The sequence below is a fragment of the Varanus komodoensis genome, unplaced genomic scaffold, assembly GCF_004798865.1.
Source record: "Varanus komodoensis strain SLA01 unplaced genomic scaffold, ASM479886v1 scaffold25, whole genome shotgun sequence".
In the NCBI taxonomy this organism is placed as follows: domain Eukaryota; kingdom Metazoa; phylum Chordata; class Lepidosauria; order Squamata; family Varanidae; genus Varanus; species Varanus komodoensis.
In genome coordinates, this window is record NW_025335661.1 from 747,113 (window position 1) to 767,523 (window position 20,411).

Genomic DNA, 20,411 nt, shown 5'->3' on the forward strand with positions numbered 1-20,411 from the left:
CTATATTACCCAGAAATAGACCACTGAGTAACAATCCCTCGGTTATGGACTGGTATCCCTGGTGAGGCCTGCCTGGTGCCAACATTGTTATCTTTCATTATCAGGTTAAAATGACCCTCTATTCCCAGGCATTTCATGGCATAGGGCAGGTTATGTCTGCTGTTTTAATTAGATCTAGTTTTTAATTGAAATATTTTAGGTTTTAGCTATTAAACCATGTCTTTTTAATTGTCTTTTAATGTTATTTTAAATTAATTTTTAATTCCTAATGTTTTTATCTATTCTATTTTTATAGTGTGTTGTAAACTTCCCAGAGAGTGGATGGTATAGAAATGAAATGAAATGAAATGAATAAACAAACAAATAAATAAATCAAAGTTGCATATTTTAACTGTTTTAATTTGTATACTAGAATTTTTCTGTATTTTTGTTTTATTGTATTTGTATTTTTATTGTAACTATTGTACTAATTAATTGTTGTGAACCACTCAGAGAGCTTTGGCTATTGGGCAGTATCAAAATTAAATGAAAGGGTTCCTAGAACACAGGATGGCTTTAAAGACCAATACAAGCCCTTATAATATTCAAGAAAATGGTATTAGTTTCATGCTTACCACGTTCTTATAACATCCTAACTAGAACCAACTAGTCCTTCTGGCTCGGTGCTGCCTCCTTTGATGGAGACAGCATGCCTGAGCAATTGGCCCAGTGGAACTCTTGTATCCATCCTGCTTGAGGGCTCCTGTGGGCAACTGGTTTGCTGTGGTGGGAACAGAATGCTGGACTGGATGGACCATTCGTCTGATCAGGCTTGGCTTTTGTTATGCTCTTACCCAAATTAAGAAACACATTCTGAAGTGTGTTAAAAATATGATGGGTTAATTATAGTTCCTGGGAAATGCCCACAGAGGTAGTAAATGGCCACTCTCCCCTCACCCCACTTACTCAGAGTGGATACATCTAGAAAACCAGGCTAGAAGAAGGATTTTGCATTCACAAACCATTCTTTGAAAAGACCAAGTTAAGTAGAATGCTTTGTGGGAGTCTTATATATGGCAACTATGAGCAAGGAATATTTTTGGATGACTGCAAGCACCACAGTGTGGCAAAGCAGACTACTTCTATATATTAGAAGACAGTACTATGCATGTTTAGACAGAAAAATGCCTAAGCCCTAATGCTGCCATAATTTCCCAGGCATGCGTAAGGTTGCATCCTCAGCTGTGTTAGCCTAGCAATACTAACTGTGGCCATAGGTGATGACCACTTTCCTTGGTGCATACACGCACACATGCAGACACACACAGATAACAATGTGCCAATTCAGAGCCACACAACCTGACCTATAATTACATTTGATTTTCCTTGAGGAAAGAAGACATATGAATGCAACCTATTCACAAACAACCATTAAGTGCACTCTGTGACTATGAAAAAATGCTTGATAACACAAGTAAAAACCTGTACATAGCAATCCCTAAATCCAGGTGAGCTTCACAACAGGGATCATTCAGCATTCAGGTACATTAAGCACATTCTGAAAATGCACTATAAAGCATACTATTGAACACATGAAGATGCCATGTATTGGCAGATCATTGCCCAGTCTAGCCCAGATCTGTTTACTCTTGAGAGGTACTAATTTTTCAAACTATCAGACAAATTGACAACCTGAAAACCTTTAAATGGAAATTCCAGGGACTGAACCAAGATCTTCCATATGTCAAATTGTGTTCTTCCACCAAGCTCTAGCCCTTTCACTCATTTTGAAGACAGACAGTTCTTCCATTTGTATTCTTTTCTTGATACACAAAAGTCAGATGGAAGAGGGCAGATAAAAGGAGCATGTGAGAAGCACTGCTTTAGAGCAGGACAACACTTGTGGAACATTCCATTTGTTTGTTTGTTTGGGTATTTTTACTCCGTCCAATACCCTGTGGGTCTCTGGACGGCTTACAATCTGAAAAGCTATGGCATCAGAGGTAAATCTGCATTTATAAACATAATTTTATAAATTACAAAACTAACAAAACAAAGAAATCAGAACTGAGCAGGAAAATGCCTGACCACACATGAATAGTGCAGGCATTTACTGAACTCTTTCCAGTTCACGGACTTGGTTGTGAGATCCCCCAATGTTCTCCTTGCCACCAGAGTTTGTCCTTTTGTGGAACATGCTCACAGTCTTCATGGATTGCCCTGCCAAGCAGAGCGAAGAGCAGGAGTGACTTGTTTGCACTGAGGGAGAAGAACCAGAGCACTCCTGTGGTCTAAAGTGTTTGAGGTGCTACAGAGAGCATGCAAGGGGCCTTGTACTCACCAAGCCAGGCAAAGTAGAGAGCAATCTTCTCCCCAAAGTACCTGCGGATGTGATCCAAAGGCTGGTACTTCTTCCACTTACTCCACTGGGCCCAGTACTGGAAAAGAATCTGCCTCTGGTTCAATGGAGGAGGGACCATCTCCTCTGACGGTATCTTGTAGGGACCCTTATGGCAGAGAGGGAGGTTATCCATACTTATTTGTTTAACAGGCGGGGTAGTCTATATTCACATAAGCTTTCCCAACCATTCTGGTTGAGAACAAGCAGAGCTGCAGTCTAACACATCTGAAGGCCATCTGGTTGAAGAAGGCAGTTTTAACTATCTTTATAAAATATAATTGATCATTTAATATTAATAAATAGAATAAAAATGTATATTCATAAAACAATTCTTCAACCATACGAGCAAAACTGGTTACTTAGGATTACATCTTTTCATTCTTACACAAAATCATAGCTGTAATCCATAACCAAAATACAAGAATATTGCTTGTTTGTCTTTTCTTCAAACAAGTAGACATTTTAGTGACTGAAAGGCAGGCATTTTACTTACATAAGCCTAGTCAGATACTTTATCACACAGTCAATATTGGTCATATGTTGTAAACCTGACTTCCCAAAAATATCAAATCTAGTTATGTATTTATAAAGCAAACACTTCATTACCTCCCAAAGTACAATATAATTCAAATATTGAAAGCCCAATGAGCCTGCAAATCTTTATCTTGTTCCATGGGGCAGAAAAGTCAAAGGAAAATGGAAGTCAAACAGGGCCAACATTTTAAGGCAGGAGCGAGGAATGTGTGGCCCTCCATATATTGTTGGACTGCAAGTCCTATCAACATTAGCCACCATGGCTAATGGCAAGGGATGATAGTTCATTGACATCTGGAGGGCCACACATTTCCCTTCTCTTTTTTAGGGCTGTAAAGAAAGGATAATAAAGAAGCAAAACCACTTTTTCAAAGAGAGTAGTTCTTTGCTCCAAGTGCTGAGCATCAATGCAGGGAGGTATGGGCTGTACACATCCTTGGTTGAGTTGTACAGACTGGATGGACAGTTGTACATTGACTCTTCACTCCTGCAGCTGGCCTCTTCATGTTGGTGCCCTCCAGATATGATGGGATGGTGGGAGATGGCATCAACACATCTAAAAGCACCAGGACTCACAAGTACTATATGGTAAAAACTTCATGCCTCCTAGAAAAGGTGGTTCTCCCCTGGTAGTAAGCCCTCTTCCCCCAGTTAAGTTTGTGCAGATGCTATGTATGCTACCTGTGCAGGATCACTGTAGTAATAAGAGGAAAACCATTAACACTGCAACATTTAAGTTAAAAAAGGAAATCATGACAAAAAGAAGTAGATTTAAAACAGTGGGTTTGATTTCTTTTCATTTTGCCCGTATCCAGGTATCACTTCTTAGTCAATGTAAGCAGTTATTTTTATTGCAAGGAGTAACTTACTGCAGTAGAGCTCCCAGTAAACAATTCCCACTCTACATTCGATTTAAGGGTTAGATCCTGCTCCCTGCATGTATAATAAGCATATTTAGTATTCTGCCATTTTAGGAAGGATTAGTTATAGGGAATGAAGAATTTTTGTCTTGTCCTTAAAGGAATTGCCTCAGGGCCAAAGTTCTCCATTCAGTCCCCATCATTTCCAGTTAGCAGGTGAAACGAATGATCTCTGCTCATGACCCAAGTGGGGGACTGCCAGTCAGAGTACACAGTACTGGGCTGGATCAGCCTTGCCTAAGTTGGTGCTACCCAGAAGTGTTAGACTGCAATCATGCTCTGTCTGTTAGTGGTAATCCAACACTTTGGGAGCCACAAACATGGGGAAAGCTAAGCCAGATGGACCAATGATCTCCATACAAAACAGCTGTATAGCCTGTTGTGTAACTATGGCCAGGGTATCCTGGTGTAACTCATCTGAAAATAGAATGGGCAGAAGGCCTGCCAACTTACATCATGTAGTGGGAATGCAGCTGTGAAGACATCCTCACTCAGCAGCCTTTCTATTCCAGCTTGCCCTGCCTTTCGGTCACCGTACGCTGTGGTGGCGAGGATTTCATACAGCTGCGGGGAAGAAGAAAGATGTTCAAGAGGGCTTAAGACTTCTGTAAGCAACCATCAGTTAAATTGTATTATTCTAAGGATGAACCTTTAGATAAGTTTTCAGTAACAGAGTTCCATTCTAATGTTTGGTTTTCCACCATACAGTATATATGCATACTTAAATAATAAGTGGCTGTATAGTTGTATACTTTCTTCTCTTAAAGGAGTCTTTAATTGGGAGGATATGGTCTGGCTTTTCTCTTTTCTTTTCTTTTCTTTTCTTTTCTTTTCTTTTCTTTTCTTTTCTTTTCACCATTTATCACATTCTCTACTTCAGGAAAACTCTATGCCATCAGAAAACACAATGTCTGAGGAAACCTTTTTAAAGATTTCATTCCCAGCTCTCAAGTTCTTTTAACTTTCTTCTTCTTTCTCCTACTGACAGCAGTGAAATTCATCAAGCCCTAATTAGGTCCCTGTGGTTGCTTAACTACGCTGACTGGGTGACCAAGCGTGCCAAGAGCACTTGTGGAGTGGACCAGTTGCCCAAGGCTCCCAATGCATATTATGTCCAGGGCAGCCTGGAAGTTTGCCTCATCCCACTCTCCAGACTTACTATTCTGTGCCGTTGTGTGCTGCTGAAGAAGGTCTCATGGTGATCACTCCCAAGAAACCTGAGAAAAAAAAATTTATGGAAAAACTGCTGACATGAACCTCAGAACTTGTAAGAGAGGATAAGGGATATTTCCCAGCCCCAGCCTGGCTCTCTAGCAGCAATCACGGAGGTGCTATTTCCACACACTTACTTTCTATGGAGATTGGCTATGAATACAGAGGCCAGCATTAACCTCTGTAACCCAAACTTGAAGACAGGAAGAAGTACCAGACTAAGAAAATTCTGTAGCTCCCCAATATCACTGTTAAAGGATTGTGGACACTATTATTATTTTGATGGGGCAAACAGGAACCCATGAACTGAGATATTGTCATTGCAGGGTTAAGAGGAACAGAATATTGAGCCAAGTTATAGCCATTGAGTTCAGCACTGAATCAATGAATCAGAAGTAGTAATTATAATTTAGCAAATGGCTAAATTATTATATGAGAACTATTTCTTTAACAACATAGTTCTCCTTTTTGATTAAGAAGTTCAGTTCAACAGCACGCAGTGTCAGAAGCAAAACACTTATCTGGAGGTTGTGGCAGGAAGAAAACAGATAAGGTTTTAAACTGCCCAGAGAGCTTTGGCCATGGGCAGTATGAAAATGAAATAGTAGTAGTAATAATAATGAAGAATTAATAATAATGGTATGCACATTTTTTCAGTAAGGTATTTAAAGGCTCTGAGCTCTTTTCCACAATGCTGCTATGACCCTGGTCAAAAGAATGAAGCAGGAAATATAGCTGCTCCTTATAGCCTATTTCATTGTAAGTTAGAACTGTGCAGTTCAGTTTTTCAAATTTGGCACATTTCCTTATTTTAGCTGTCTTCTCAGTGGATCGGTTTGCATGATACTGCCAGCTCATCAAAGGTTATTTCACCCATGATGAGTTGTGGGACATGCCAGATGTTTGCTGGTCATGTGATGCACAGATGTTGTCATGGCAAGTGAACCCAGCAAATATGAGTTGTTCAAGGGTTAAACTTAGAACAGACTCTGGGTTATGCAAAATGGTTTAACCTTCATATATCCTAAACCCACAAGGTACTCATGGCACAATAGTACCAGAGCAGCAGTTGGACTTGCAAAATTGCATGTGTGGGTGACACAATTCATCATGGTTTTACCAATCCACAACAAGCCATATTGTGTCATGCAAACCACATCATCATGTTTAAAAGTATAACAGTGTAGTAATGGAGCAAAGCACACAGGTCTGATTAGCAAGGATACTGACTTTATCTTCCACCACTGTCAGGCTTCCCTTTTCCTTCTCACAGAGCTGCAATCCCAACAGATTTACTTTTCCAGCAACAATATATTGTTGTGAGCTTTCCCTGTTGCAATGCAAAATATTCTGAGCTGTTCTGGTTCTGAACAGGCAATTTAGACCTGCTAGCTTTACAAAGGAACTGCTTCTGGTGGAGGGAAAACTGCTAGAACTGGTTTGTTGATATGGATCAACAAAGTTGTCTGCAGTTTTTGGATTCTCCGTTTCTGCAAGCTTTTGGGACACCATGATACTGGAATTTTGAAATTTTGTCACTACACCACTGAAGTACAATAAGAGAATGGATTGGGGTGTGTGACTGATAGACTGTTCAAACTGAGGATGAGGTTAGATCAAGGGAGAAGACTAATTTCGAAATCTTACCAGGGTAACTTATTTGCTTTAAAATGACAGGTGTAGTAATCTATAGGAACATCAGGAACCTCATCGTAGAGCATATTAGGAATGCCCAGTTTATTCAGAATCCTGTGAGACCAGTTTGTTACAGCCTGATTGGGCACAACCTGGAGGTAAATTCATAGAGAATTATGGTAGGCAAGAAGGGCATATTGTCAATAGTCCATAGAGGTGAGAGAGTAAAGAGAGAGAATGCACACAAGATAGCCTTCTCTAGCCTGGAGGGCACCAAGTCAGCGAAGGCTCACAAGCAGAAGGTAACAAAGATAGGAATATGTTACAGGTAAGAAGAGTGGCACAAATGCACATAAACTTTGGGGCAATTATTTATTTCCTGCAAAAAGCCCAAGGCTGTGCACATATTCCTTCTCACCATTTTATCCTCAGAGCAACCCTGTGAGGCTGAGCCAGGAACTGGCTCAAAGTCACCCAGCGGTCAAGTGGAGAGTTAGAGCCAGGTCTCCTGAGTGCCAGCCCAACACTCCAGCCACTACAGCAAGCTGGCTCACGATACTCATTGCATTTCCTTAATACCTAGAACAGTTATTTCCCTCCTGCGCATTAGGTGCCTGTAGGTCCCATTTCTGGGAAGTGCTAACACAGATTAAAAGACAGACATTGTAAGGTGAGTGTTATCAGTTATGGAGTCCCTCTTGTCCTCTCAGCAATACAGTAGAGGATCAAGCAGATTCTTCACTGCCCCTGCCCCACCCCGCAAACAACCCACTGATGCTTGATGAAAGCACATTTGCACTTCACTCCGGCCACTGAGGAATATCCCTGACAACAGAAGACAGCAAGTAAACTAGCCCTGAACCCCATGATACCGATATCCTCTTGCCCAAAGAGTAGTGATAAAAATGAGAAGGCAGAAATAAGATGAAGTGGGAAGAGGGAGAAGGGAGAAGGTTCTCTTCCTTCCTCTGCCAGCTCATTTCACTCCTTTGCAGAAGTTTGAAGTTGCCCAGCTGGTTCTAATCCTGGAAAAAATCTACAAGTGAAAAAGACACATTAAATGGATTCAAGACTTTAATGTGTTGTCCACTACGGCCCTGAGGCCAAACAAAAAATAAGGTGGCAAAACATTTCCTGGGCAACGCCTCTTAAATCCCCCTCTGTGTGTGTGCTTTCAACAGCTAAAATGTCACATAAAAGGTTTCTTTTATGACTCTCCTCCTCCCCAACATGCTGCTTCTCTGTTTGACACCTCTTTTGGAAAAGCACTTAAATATGCAACTTCCCCCACACAGCCCCACCAAGTCAACAAGATGAAATGCAATCCACCTCTTTTGCTGCTTGCTTACACCAAGGGACAACATATGACCTAGGTGTAGTGCAAAGTTTGACCCAGTGAGGTTATACTTCATCACATCTTCACCTGCAAGGGAACCCGCAGCCTGAGATCTTCAGCGTAATAACAGAGTACACTCCAGGGAGCATTCAGCAAGATAAAATGCACCAGCTTCCTTGCATTCTGGACCACATGCTAGAATGGAAGGAAATGAAAAGAATCAGGATCAAGTAGTTGCCTGGAATCCTCTAGCAGAGATTTAGTAATTCTCATAGGAAAAGATACCTTTTCCCAATACACTCAACCATTTCCTGTGGCTGGGCCCAGATGTGTCTTCACGGTAGCAATGGATAGTTCCTCTGTATGGTGGTGCTTTTACTGGCTCTATGCCCAGCCATTTCAGAGGACTATACTGTGCTGAAATGAATCTGGTCCTTTTCTCTCTCCAGGGTGACTATACTAGCTCTGATCCTGGGGTGGGCAACTTGCAGCCCAGATGTTTTGGCCTACTTCTCTCATCATCTCCTGCCAATGGTTATGCTGGCTAGGGCTTATGGGAGTTGTAGGCCAGCACATCTGGAAGGCCACATGTTGTTCACACCCATAAAGGCAGACTCAGGCACATGTTATTTACTGGTGGAGGGCACATGGGTGCCAGCCATGCATAGGAGAGAAATGTGTGAAATTATATAACTGTATTGGTTTTCCCCAATGCTGCTTAACTTCATCAGCTGCCAGTTGTGCAGAAAGAAAACATGGGTGCTGATACGGCCTCTGTTTGAAGTTGTCATGTCCCCTTCTCCCCACATGGTGCTGTCTTCATATTCAGCCTTGCAAGCTTTCAAAAATGTCCATACTTTTGAGCAGGGTTTAAGGAAGGGCAGAGGAATACATTAAAAAAAAACTTTGCTTTCCCTCTTTAAGAAGACTAAGACCAAGCCTACAAATACAACAAAAGGCATAAGCACTTCTTCCCCTACAAACAAAACTCTATCACCAGTGCATTCGATTACCTTTTCCATTCTGAGACCTGCCATCTGGAGTTTATTCAGAAACTTCTCTCGCCACACTCTGTGCATTTCAATCAATCTCTTTTGCCTGGGTTTTGCATTCTCCTCCTCTTCATTTTGTCCCTCCAAATCCTGACAATCTGATTCCCATACAAGCACAAAGTCTGAGACAAAGCACAGAGTAGAAACATTACACCAGCAGCCTTCTCAGCTGTAAGCAAAGTTTGTAATTAGTCATCAAAGAGAAATCCAAGACAGTGGATCCTAGAAGAAGGGTAAAAAGGGATCAGGGAAGCTCTCTGCACTTCCCATCACCTTTTCCTGGTGCCTATCCTGAAAACGTCGAGTGTCCAGAAAAAAGTTTTCATTTTTCACAAAGGAAAAAGTACTCCAAATTATATTATATATTTTATTATATAAAGTACTCCAAATTATATATTTATCTAAAGCAACAAATCTTTCAGGCTTGGAGTGGTGTACTTGGAATCCGCTGAGATAATATCATCAATCCTATCAAGTCAGAGTAAAGGGAATGGGGCATTCTTCTTCCCTTTTATTGCATTACCACTAATTCTGCTCAGGAGCCTTTGGTGAGGGACTTTTGGAAGCCCAAGTAAACAATGTTTACCATATCATCCCTGCCCATGTGCTTATAGATACTCCCAAAAACTCTTAACAGGTTAGTGAGGCAAATACTATATATTACTTCTATATGTGTGTCAAAACAACAGAAAACAGGAAGAGGGGACACTTAGAGTAGAGGATCAGTGAGTCAGATGGAAGGATATGTGTTTATTCCTTTCCCACACCTCTGCTTCTTCCCTGCAAATGCCATCACCTACAACAGGTGTGAAGAACCTCAGGCCCAGCAAACCAATACAGACCTGCAAAGGCTAAGCCCTCTTCCCTTGGCCTCAGCCCCTGCCCCCAGTTACCCAGCATTTGGATGTTTGTGCAGTTTTGTCCCATTCGAAAATGCTGAAATGCCTCACCTAAGGCTTAGTCACCAGCAGTCAGAGCTTAAAGCTACAACAGACTGGCATGTTTTTCATTTATGGTCTCATCCCTTTTGGCTTTGAAACCCACAGGAATATAGTCCCCCCAAGAGCTTCTCCAATATTGAATTCAACCCTATTGTAGCTCACATCTGGTTTGGGGGCCTCCCTGAGAGGGTGTGAAAAAAAACTTTTTAAATGACATGGGCTATGTTGGTTTTGCAAGAGAAAATCTATGAACTGGGAAAGGGTCAACACATAATCACTTTGGTTGACTCACCTCTTCAAATACTCCCAAGACTCTTAAAAGTATTACGAAGGACATATGGAGTTAAAAAGTAGTATGTTCCTTAAAATCTCTAGTTTGACCCTAAGTTGTTTGACAAGCAAGCCCTGACAGTGAGGAGAAGAACCTCCTGCAATAAACCCAGTTTCCAAGTACTGTGTTTCTGAACATTTATTTTATTTTCAAATTGGTGATCAAAATAATTGAACGCAAATTAATAATTCTGCAAAAAATAGGAGCCATGTAAAAGTTATAGGTTTGAATGAGACAAAAGCTGAGCTCTCAAATCAATGGAACTGCAAGAGGACAGGAGGGTTTTTTTCAACAGTATCCTTTACAAAGGAATGTTCTGCCAACTTGGGGCATTCCATGGTGAACAGTGGCCTTACTTACCTATCCTGGACGTCTCATCACTGAAGAAGTTTGCAGTGCTGTTCACAACACGGCCTGGGGCTGATTGTTTAGTCCACTGAAAACAACAAAGTTAATACTAAGTGAAAAGGCAAATGAACTCATGGCAAAGAGAGGCCAATATGTTGTATTTTCACCAGAATGACTTACTGCTTTATCTCTGAGTCATATTTTTTGCAAAGAACATTACTTATGTTTCCACAACTATGAAAATTGTCTTAAAGAGGACCTTACAGAGCACCTAGAGAGGTAAAGTGCTGCTCATTGCTGGCCCAAGTTGTTTGGTTGTCTAAAGCAGAGTACCAAATGGTACCCATACACATACCTTTAGGATACCTAGAGGAATGTCTTTTTCCCTATTTGCCCTCCTGCCCCCTGAGATTGGCAACAGAAGCCCTCCTCCGGGAACCCTCTGTGAAAGATGTTAGGAGACAGAGTACCCGGAGGAGGACCTTTTCTGTGGTGGCGTCCCGACTATGGAATGCGTTCCCCAGAGAGGTTCGCCTGACACCGTCATTATATGCTTTTCTGCGCCAGGTTAAGACCTTTTTATTTAATCAATATTTTAATATGTTTTAATATTGAATTTTTATTATTGTATTTTATTAACTTGCAGCCAGAGTGGGTTGTCAATTTATTTATGCTGTTAGCCGTCCAGAGACGTTAGTAATTGGATGGCATACAAATTTTAAAACATAAATAAAATAAAATAAATACCACCTAGTCCTGCATCAGGCCAATGCTTTACAAAGTGTTGTTCCATCATTCAGACATAAATTCTTATGCCTCCATTCCCTAATCCCCACCCATAAATTCCAAAGCCTTAGCCTTCATAGAATAGCCACTGATACACTCCCAGAAAATAGGAACTGCTTCACCAAAAAAGAAAACAGAACAGGTCTTAGGTATGCATAAAATGTGCACATCCTTTATATGTAGCAATGCCAATTCAGAAATGATACCTATCATTTCAATAAAGGAACAGTACGCCTCTCCAACCATGAGGAAGATGGTGACCAGGTGACCAGCACATCTTGCTGCTTAAGTACTAACTGAGGATGGGCAACTTCAAGCCCTCTGTTGCCCTCCCTTCTTGTGGTCCATCCTCTTTAAACCTTCAAATTGAACAGTCCTTCAAATTGAGGATATTTTCAAAAGCAGAGCAGACCTCTGTAAAACAGGACACGTGCCCATCCTTTTGCTTGCCTTTGCTGCACAGTAGATCCACTGTTGCTACCAGATGGCTTTCTTGGTCCCAATGTTAAATCCCCTCATGCAAACATATTAAAATCTGTTCCTTGTCCTTCCTTTCCCATTACAGAGAATCTAGCTTGAATAATCTGCAAGTCAGATCTAGTATCAATGTAAATTATTCGATCTAGCCATTGGCAGCTGCCAGAAAACAGGGATGTCTCATCCCAGATCAGGCGTCACAATGCTTGTTCGTAAATCAAAATGTTGTTCTTTGAAAGTTCTAGCCTAAAATCCTTTCTTCTCAAACAGCTCAAGTGTGGGAACCAAAACAATTTCCTCAAACGCCTGCTCCCCACCTCCACAGTACAACTGTATATAGACAGATACTCCAGGAGATGTATGTGGCACTTTGAAAACAGTAAGTTTCTTGATTAGAAACAAGAAAGGGACAAAGATTGATGTAAACAAAGTTCTGGGTGAGGTTAGCAGGAAGACTGTGGAGGGAGACTGGGTAGCATTTGAATATTACCAGAATTATGAACAGCAATCCTAGAGATAGCTATGGTTGAGCACTGCCTGTATGCACAAGGTTTGTCGTGATAAAATATGAGGCAGCATGTGGAACAAAGTTGTCCTAGCTTGCACTTGAGGGTTCGCTTTTGAGTGCTATCACACAAATAACAATAGAGCCCCGGAAGTGACCACTCTCTGTTTGGCTTTTCCACCATTCCTATGTGCAAACTCTATTTCTGTTAGGAGTGAGCTCACACAGCAGCCACAGTGCACTGTCTGAACTGCTGCAAGGTTTAGTGATGTGCGCATGAGCCACAGCAAGCTTCAGCTTCCACACTCTCCCCTTCCCCAGTTCCTTCTGTGGTGCAATCACAATGGGATTGGACAATGTTGCTTTTGATTGACTGCAGTCTAGCTTATTGGTCAAACTCTAAATCGTGGTTAATCTTAAACACCACATGTTTAACCAAGACACCTACATGAAGCTGGCTCATTTCAATGAAACCTAGTAAAGATTAAACACAGTTTGTCTGATTTTAGACACTGCAGCAAATGAAAGCTTCTGAATTATTTCTTATGCTTGGGGCACACTGTGGCAAATTGTAATAACATGAAACCATGGTTAAGCATTATGTCTAAACAGGTCCAGTGGTACTAGAAACGTGGAAAATCCAGCTTGTTCATGCAGTGCTCAAAAACAGTTCCCTTGGAATTATTTATAGTTTCCATAGTACCAGTCTGTACTTGCCATATGGCTATTTCATAATGCTCCTCTTTATCATCTTACAGCTACAGCATTTGGTTTACTTTAGCACACCATGCTGGTCTCCGCAGTGCGACAGAGAGCAACAAGAAACTGTTGTACACAATAGCAACACAAGGAGGGCATGGAAACCTCTACGCACTTTGCTGTCTCTTCTGTTCCTCCAGCTGATCATGGTGCCGCCTCCATACCAAAATGAGAAAAAATACATAAACTCCCCTTTCACTCAAAGATTCCAAGGCAAAATATTTCTCATCAAGAACCTCATGTTCTTACAGAAGACATTCTTTTCTAAAATGCTATCTGAAAAACTTCAGAAGAGGCCAGAAGGCTGTGCTACCACAGTGAAGGTAGACACTAACCAGGCATGTTACCAATGCAGTCTGTGATCTACTGCAGGGTATTGTCCAGCTAGTGAACCCCTTTTTGAAAGAGACTCACAGACAATTTTCAGGGCAAGTAAACTCTAAATCATGTTACTTGGCAGCAGCGTGGAAGGAATTGTGTCCTTTTTTCTGCCTTTATATTTCAAAACACGAAAGAAAAATAAGTGATGCTTTTGCCTATTACTGCATATGTATCAGGTTGCTGCTTTTGCATCAGGTGGCATCCTCATTGCCTCTGCCACCACATTCCTACACTATAAAAAGTACACTACCTAGATTTTTTACATGTATCTGTATGGCTAGAAGCCAGATCTTTCTCACCACTACAAAACAATAAGCTTTCTTTCCATACCTGTGGGATATCAGGAAGGTTCATGGCCTGCTTCCCACTCTTGTCATCCTGTGTATTTTGTCCAGAGTGGCTGACATCCTGCACATTCTGCTCAGGCATGTCAGTTAGGGTTTCATAACTGGACAACTTGACCTTCTTCTCGGAACCTAAGGCTAGCGTTCCATAATTATACTCTTTAGCTCTGGGCTCAGAGCTCTTCTTCATGCTCCCATATTTTGCCTCTTTAGGATTCTGCTCATCTGTGATCAAGGTGTCATCTTCTTTGGTCTTCCTCCGTTGCATCTTTATTCTTCATGACACTGACAGGCAGAACTCTTCTGGGAGGTCTAGGAGGAATTTAGCAACAAACTGAATTTGCATCATAGCACCGAGAAATACGCTGCAAGAAATATTCTGCAAGAGAATCTGAGCCCTCCCCTCAGATGGACATGAGCTAGTACTCTTTCAGGTTCAGGTTGAATACAACTATTCCCGGCAATCTGCTCCCTGTCTAACCAGTCCCCCTGCTTCTGGAGGCAAAAGAAGGTTCCTGTAAATGGTTACAAGGAAAGTGAGCAGAGCTGTCTGTAGTGCAAATACATAAACCCAAGCTGGATCTGATAGTTCTGCAAGGACAACAGAGGAGACACAGCTTCCTCTTAATCAGGCATTATTGTAAAAAATACCTTCAGACACCCGACCCGCTTTCTTAATGCTTCACTCAAATGGATGCAATCCGGGAAATAAGAATGAAGGGAAATCCCCTTGCCAGATGAGGTGGTATAACAACACCCCACAGGAAGCGTGTCTGTCTTTGGGAAAACCGGCATTTCCTTTAGAGAAATTGCTAGGCAAACTATTGAGCTCTATCGATTTGACATTCAGATGTCAGGAAGTAAGTTAAAAGCCTGTGGGCAGAGCTTTTGTACACAGGGCCTTACTTAACCCTAATTTGCAATTACTGGCACTCACATCCAGCTAAAGAGATTGTCCCCTTCCCCTCCTGGCTGATGTGCCCAGGAATAACTTCCCTTCTAATGGTGCCCAAGATTTTACAGGACTAGCTTATAATAGCTCTGAATGGAGCTTTTATTATATTAACACCAATTCTCTGGAACTTTCTACCGCTACAGTTTAACCAGACACCAAACCTCCTGGATGTTCAGCGTCTACTGAAAACATGCTTTTCCAAAAAGGAAGGTTTCAGGGGGAGGAGGGAATGGGAAATATTCCAGGAACTTGCTTAAATAAAGTTATCTTAAGCTCCAAGCCATGCCATATTTGTAAATTCCAAGAGCAATGCAAGTGTGGAGAAAATGTCAAACTGAGGCTATTTGGCAATTTCCTGTTAACATAAAGGCATGTGAGTTAAATGGCTGTACTAATAACTGGTCTCCTTGGCCAAAGGAAAACACACTTATTGTGCAATCCTATGCAAGCTTAGACAGGAAGAAGGCCTACAGTTCCCAGCATGTCCCAGCAGGCACAGCGGTCTAGTAAGGAATCCTGCTGTTCACTTTGTGGACTTCCTATTAGTAGGTTGCTTTTTCTCTCACCCAGCCACATAGTGAAGGCAGAAACTCTCTCTGTGCAATGTCTGGACATGGCTCTGGAAGTTGCACTAAGGCTTAAAGAAACCAAGCTGAACAGTGAACTCACTGTGTGTGTTTATCAATCATGTCTATGGCTGGGAACAGTTTGATACACCATATACTCATACCTCAGCTGAAAAGGAAAACGGAGAGCAGTGGAAAGAAGGGAACTGACTGCTTTTAGCCTGAGTATGCTTGAATGCGGAAGGGAAAGGGCAAGGGTGCCTCTATATTTAGAACCAAATGCCCCCCCCCCCCCACATGCCCCAACCACAGAGCTATTAAATTGGTAAACCATTCTGAGAGCCAATCTGGCTAATCGGAGGGGTTACAAAAACCTTAAATAAATAAATAAATAAATAAATAAATACGTAGGGAAGGGGCATTTTTAGCACCGTATTACAAAGCAGGGAAAAATAAAATATGCACCTTTTCCTCACTCCTGAAAACACTGCACCCTGAGAGGCCTATACAACCCTGCTGGGTTCATATTCCAAACTGTCCAGAGCCATTAACAGGAGCATTCCATTTATTTATTTCAATTTTGATTACATTTATATCCTCCCTATCCCCATCTTATTGAGGAACCAATAAGTCCCCCTCCTCTGCTCCATTTGTATCCTTACAACAACCTTGCAAGGTAGGTTAGGGTGAGAGTCAATAACTGGTCCAAAGTCACTCAGTTGTGGGAAAATTTCTTTGTTTAGTGATAAAGGGGATAAGCCTAGAAGTCAATGAAAAGCGGAGAACACAGCAGGGGGAAGTTGCATTATACAGACAGTTAATATACAGTTATTCACCTGTTCACCTGGACAAGTTGTAAAAGTCATTCATTAAGGACAGCCAAAGGTTTATGATACAATAATAATAATAATATCAGCAAGCTTCATAGCCAAGTGGGAACTAAAACCAGGCTCTCTCAAGTCCCAATCCAACATTCTAATCTAACAATGGCTTGTTCAGAGGATGGAAATATGCTAGAGTTGATGGTTTTCTATAGGGCTTTGGCAAGTGACATGTGCAATTGACAAACATAACCCACACAGAACAATGCTGTCAATTCTCTGTTGATCAGCAGTAGCCTAAACATACAAGCAGCTAAGTTTCTGGAAGAACAACAACCACTGTGCAAACTGGCAAAACAAAATCTTGAAAATAAGCAACAAAACCACAATAAGATCCTCTTTTTTGAAGCATAGAATTTCACTGCACAGACGATGAGGAAGCTGTTTTCTTGAAATGTCCTAAAATATAGCCATTCCAGTGAGTTGAAAGATTTTTGCTGAACTGCTTTTGCATAAACAAACTGAATGGTGTATTCTAGGACACATTATAAAATGCACACACAAACACACACATCCAGCTTTGTGATCTTAGCAATTTTACACCTTGGCTTTAAAATTCAAATTTGAACCTGAATTAGAAACAGCGGAAATGAAAGCAGACTTCAGCCACAGGACGGCTTCCAGAATTTGCCAGCTGGCAGCATGCTGCAGGCCGGACAACAAGGATGACTGGGCAGTACGAACCTGTCTGACCAGAAGCGAGCCAGGAAAAGTGCCACAGGCTTGTAGTTACTGCCTCCATTAATTCAAATGTTAATTTCCATGTTGACTGGAGGGTGAAATTAGAAACAAAATGTTGGTTTCTTAGGAAGAAAACAATGCTATGCATTTGAGCTGTCAGGGCAGGACTTTGGGGCATATCCCCAGGGCTCTGTTCCACGGAATGAGCCTGAGGCCCCCAAACGCAAGAGGGCTGACTTACTACATTTTGAAGTAATTGAAATAATGCACACCACCATCTAAACAGGACAGCTCCATTAAACTCAGAGTCTAAAATTCCCAGCGGCTCTGCTTATATTACATTATGAACCATGCGGAATAATTTCTTGAATGGGTTTTGAACTCTAAACCAGGATTCCCAAAGATGGAATCCAGGACCAGTGGTAGTCCTGCTCAAATGGATATGAACTATTTCAGAATAGAGAGGTTATTTCACCAGGGGGCAACATCTGCCCTGATATTTCATTGCACAATATCTTTGGTTATGCCAGAAAGGCTGAGGGCCACATGTTGCCCACCTCTGGATTCTCCCACAATAGGGCTGAACACACTTATCTGGGTGTAAGTCCTGGGTGAATGTTGTGGGACTTACTTCTGAGTAGACATACATAGGTTTGCACAACAGAGCAACTAAAATAGGAGGCACACCGCCAAGGCCAACATCAGTTGGTATAATAGTCATTCTGTTCCCAGTGAACTCTGGGAACTGTGGTTCTGTGAAAGGGAGTGATCCTGGCAATTCTAATGGAATTCTCAGCATCACTGGACCACAATCTCTAGCATTTTATGTGTGAATATGTGTGTTTCTCAGAGTGGGGGTTCAGGTGGCAGAAACTGAACATCACTTAAACTGATGTTAAGTGTGTAATATAGATAGGGCAACAAGATGCAATATAGCGACAATTCAGGGAAATGTGAGGGAAGATCTTTCATACTGAGTCTTTTGTGCCAACCCAGCTCTGAAGGGTTATGAAAAAGCAGCTTTTTAAAGGAAAACAACCACAAAGTACTGCCATGGCACATGCACTGAACAGTTTGCTGGGCCACAGTCAAGTTTCCTTTGGAAAGATAAACAGACTGGTGCTGGCCACATACTGAAGGTCTGAATGATCAGATTTGGATTCTGAGAGGATTTCTCTACTTCCACAAGTCTGCCTCAGACTTCAACTCAAATTAATTTAGTAGTCTGCATAGGAAATATTATGTCTTCCTTTGTCGTTTCTGGCATAGCTCAGTTGCTTGAGGTTTTGGCAGCTGGGGTGAGATGTACAACTATTGTGCTCTTACTACTCTGCTATGGTGTACCCAGAGTATTGGTCCATCTGGACCAGCAGCAACTCTCCAGGGTTGTTGGCAAGAGTTTTTTCAGCCCTACTTGGGGATGCAAGAAATTGAACCTGAGACCTTACGTACAGCAAGCATGCATTGTACTACTGACCATGGCCCTTCATCCCTTCCTGCTCTCTAGTTGCAGCACAGAATGCACCAGGTTATAGGGAGCCGATGCATGGAAGGGACCCAAATTACATAAGCCTGGAAAAATAGAACTACCAGAGGTATAATCCAGCCAAGAGACTGACCTGGTGTTTTCCAAGGTGCTGAAAAGAGGATTGCAGGGTGGGAGGTGAGTTTCAGAAGGGAATGTGAAATAGAAATTTAAAAACTAATCATATAGCATGATGTCTCTGCACATACTTGCTTGTAATGCTCCATCCCAGTCTGTATATGCTACACTATAGAAATATCTGCATATAAAATACCTGATGAAGATGATGGAGTTATTGCATCCTCTCCCTTTTCCTCTCAGTTGAGGGGCTATCAGATGGCAGCTCCATTGTGCAATTCCCCAGACAATTCCAAGAAAATACAAAAGATGCTAATTGTACTTGGTTATTTTCTTCCTCACCTCCTCCCGGTTTCTTCCTTCCCCTTAATTTCAAAGACAGCAAAATGTCATGGTTCCACTGTTGCACTTTTTATGTTCTTCACCATCCACTTCAGCACAGTGTTGTTTCGGTAAATATGCTGGTGTATGCATAAGGTGGAGGAATCTGAAATTTTCAGGCAGGTTCCCAAGAGCATTCTTGTTTAATAGCTTTTAGTAGACCTTGCCTTTGTTTGATATGAGGGTGTAGATTTGCAGATCCTGGCATGAATGCAAGCAGTCACATTTTTATCAAAGCTTTCCTTATGGCAAATATATAAAGGAAAAGGGCATTTATGAAAAAGAAGGAAGGAATTGCCTCAATAATTTAAGTATTTTTATGCTTTGGCCAATGTTGAAAGAAGAAGATTGGGGTGGGGGGGGGAGAAGAAAAGAGGGGGAAGTATTGCTGATTCTCTCTGAATCCATTGGATGCCTCCTTGTTCCCTTTCCTCTCTGATATGTCCTTTCATTGATTAGATTATATATCTGCAAACAGAGCTCATTTCACTTGTAATTGTTGTACAGCTCGTAATTAGTAATAGAATACTAATAAAATAGTAACAGTACGAGCAGCAGTAAAAGTCGCTACAGATCCCTATTCCTGCTAGCATGGTTATGTGCCTGACTTTACAGAGGATTGTGATTTACTTAAAGGGTTGTCCAGTCTAAGGGTACTTTTAGATGAGGCTTTTACTGTGCAGCCTTTTTCATGGGATTTTACCAGAGCGGATAACGACATTCAGTTTGGAGCTCTTGCATGTTTTCCCACTGCTTCATCCAGAGCAAACACACACACACACACACACACACACACACACACACACACACACTAAGGAAGAAAAGATGGAATAGCAGTGCAGTGCCTTTTGATTGTTAGCACAAGGATCCCTCCCCTCTGGAATTATGCTTAGTTCAGTTTAAAGATAAAAGAACCATAAGGAGAGAGGGATGGACTTTGAAGTCGCTCATCAGCAGTTGGCATCTAGATAGTAGACTAAGCACGGGTCATCACTTCACAGTTTTCCCATCTACGGAGAGAAGCATTTCTATGCAAGTAATATTAATTATTTCTAAATTGCATCTATAGATACAAATGAACAAATGGAAAGATTATGCAAATGTTTCCTTTGTTTTTGAGGTGTATTTCCTTTCTTGCAAAAGTGCATTTGGCTAGCCTAATTCTTTCCACAAAGTAAGGAAGCAAGTAAAAGAAGGATAGGAGTAAAACAGGCAGGTTTCGACATGTCAACAATACTGAACAACAGAATTATTGCTTTCTGTTTATGAAAGGCAAGATACTGCCATTTCCTCTGCATACATCCTGAAAAGGAAAATGCCCCCACTAGTGGTGGTGGGGGAAAATTATACAGCACAGAACATCAACTTCAGTACTTTCAGTCACTTAAGGTTACTGAAGCTTC

General features: G+C 41.5%; 1 protein-coding gene across 1 annotated transcript in view; it reads right to left on the reverse strand.

Annotated features, from left to right (window-relative positions):
• The window catches only part of ANO7 (anoctamin 7), a 40,102-nt gene extending 20,919 nt beyond the window's left edge, over window positions 1-19,183 (reverse strand). Inside the window, exons 1-9 of the mRNA XM_044432914.1 lie at window positions 18,824-19,183; window positions 13,928-14,253; window positions 10,702-10,777; window positions 9,031-9,191; window positions 8,105-8,212; window positions 6,694-6,833; window positions 4,994-5,051; window positions 4,288-4,398; window positions 2,321-2,486 (exon numbers count right to left, since the gene is read on the reverse strand). Coding sequence (XP_044288849.1) covers window positions 2,321-2,486; window positions 4,288-4,398; window positions 4,994-5,051; window positions 6,694-6,833; window positions 8,105-8,212; window positions 9,031-9,191; window positions 10,702-10,777; window positions 13,928-14,209 — 1,102 coding nt within the window. The 5' untranslated portion in view covers window positions 14,210-14,253; window positions 18,824-19,183. The remainder of the gene's footprint in view (window positions 1-2,320; window positions 2,487-4,287; window positions 4,399-4,993; window positions 5,052-6,693; window positions 6,834-8,104; window positions 8,213-9,030; window positions 9,192-10,701; window positions 10,778-13,927; window positions 14,254-18,823) is intronic.
• Window positions 19,184-20,411: the final 1,228 nt, after the last annotated feature.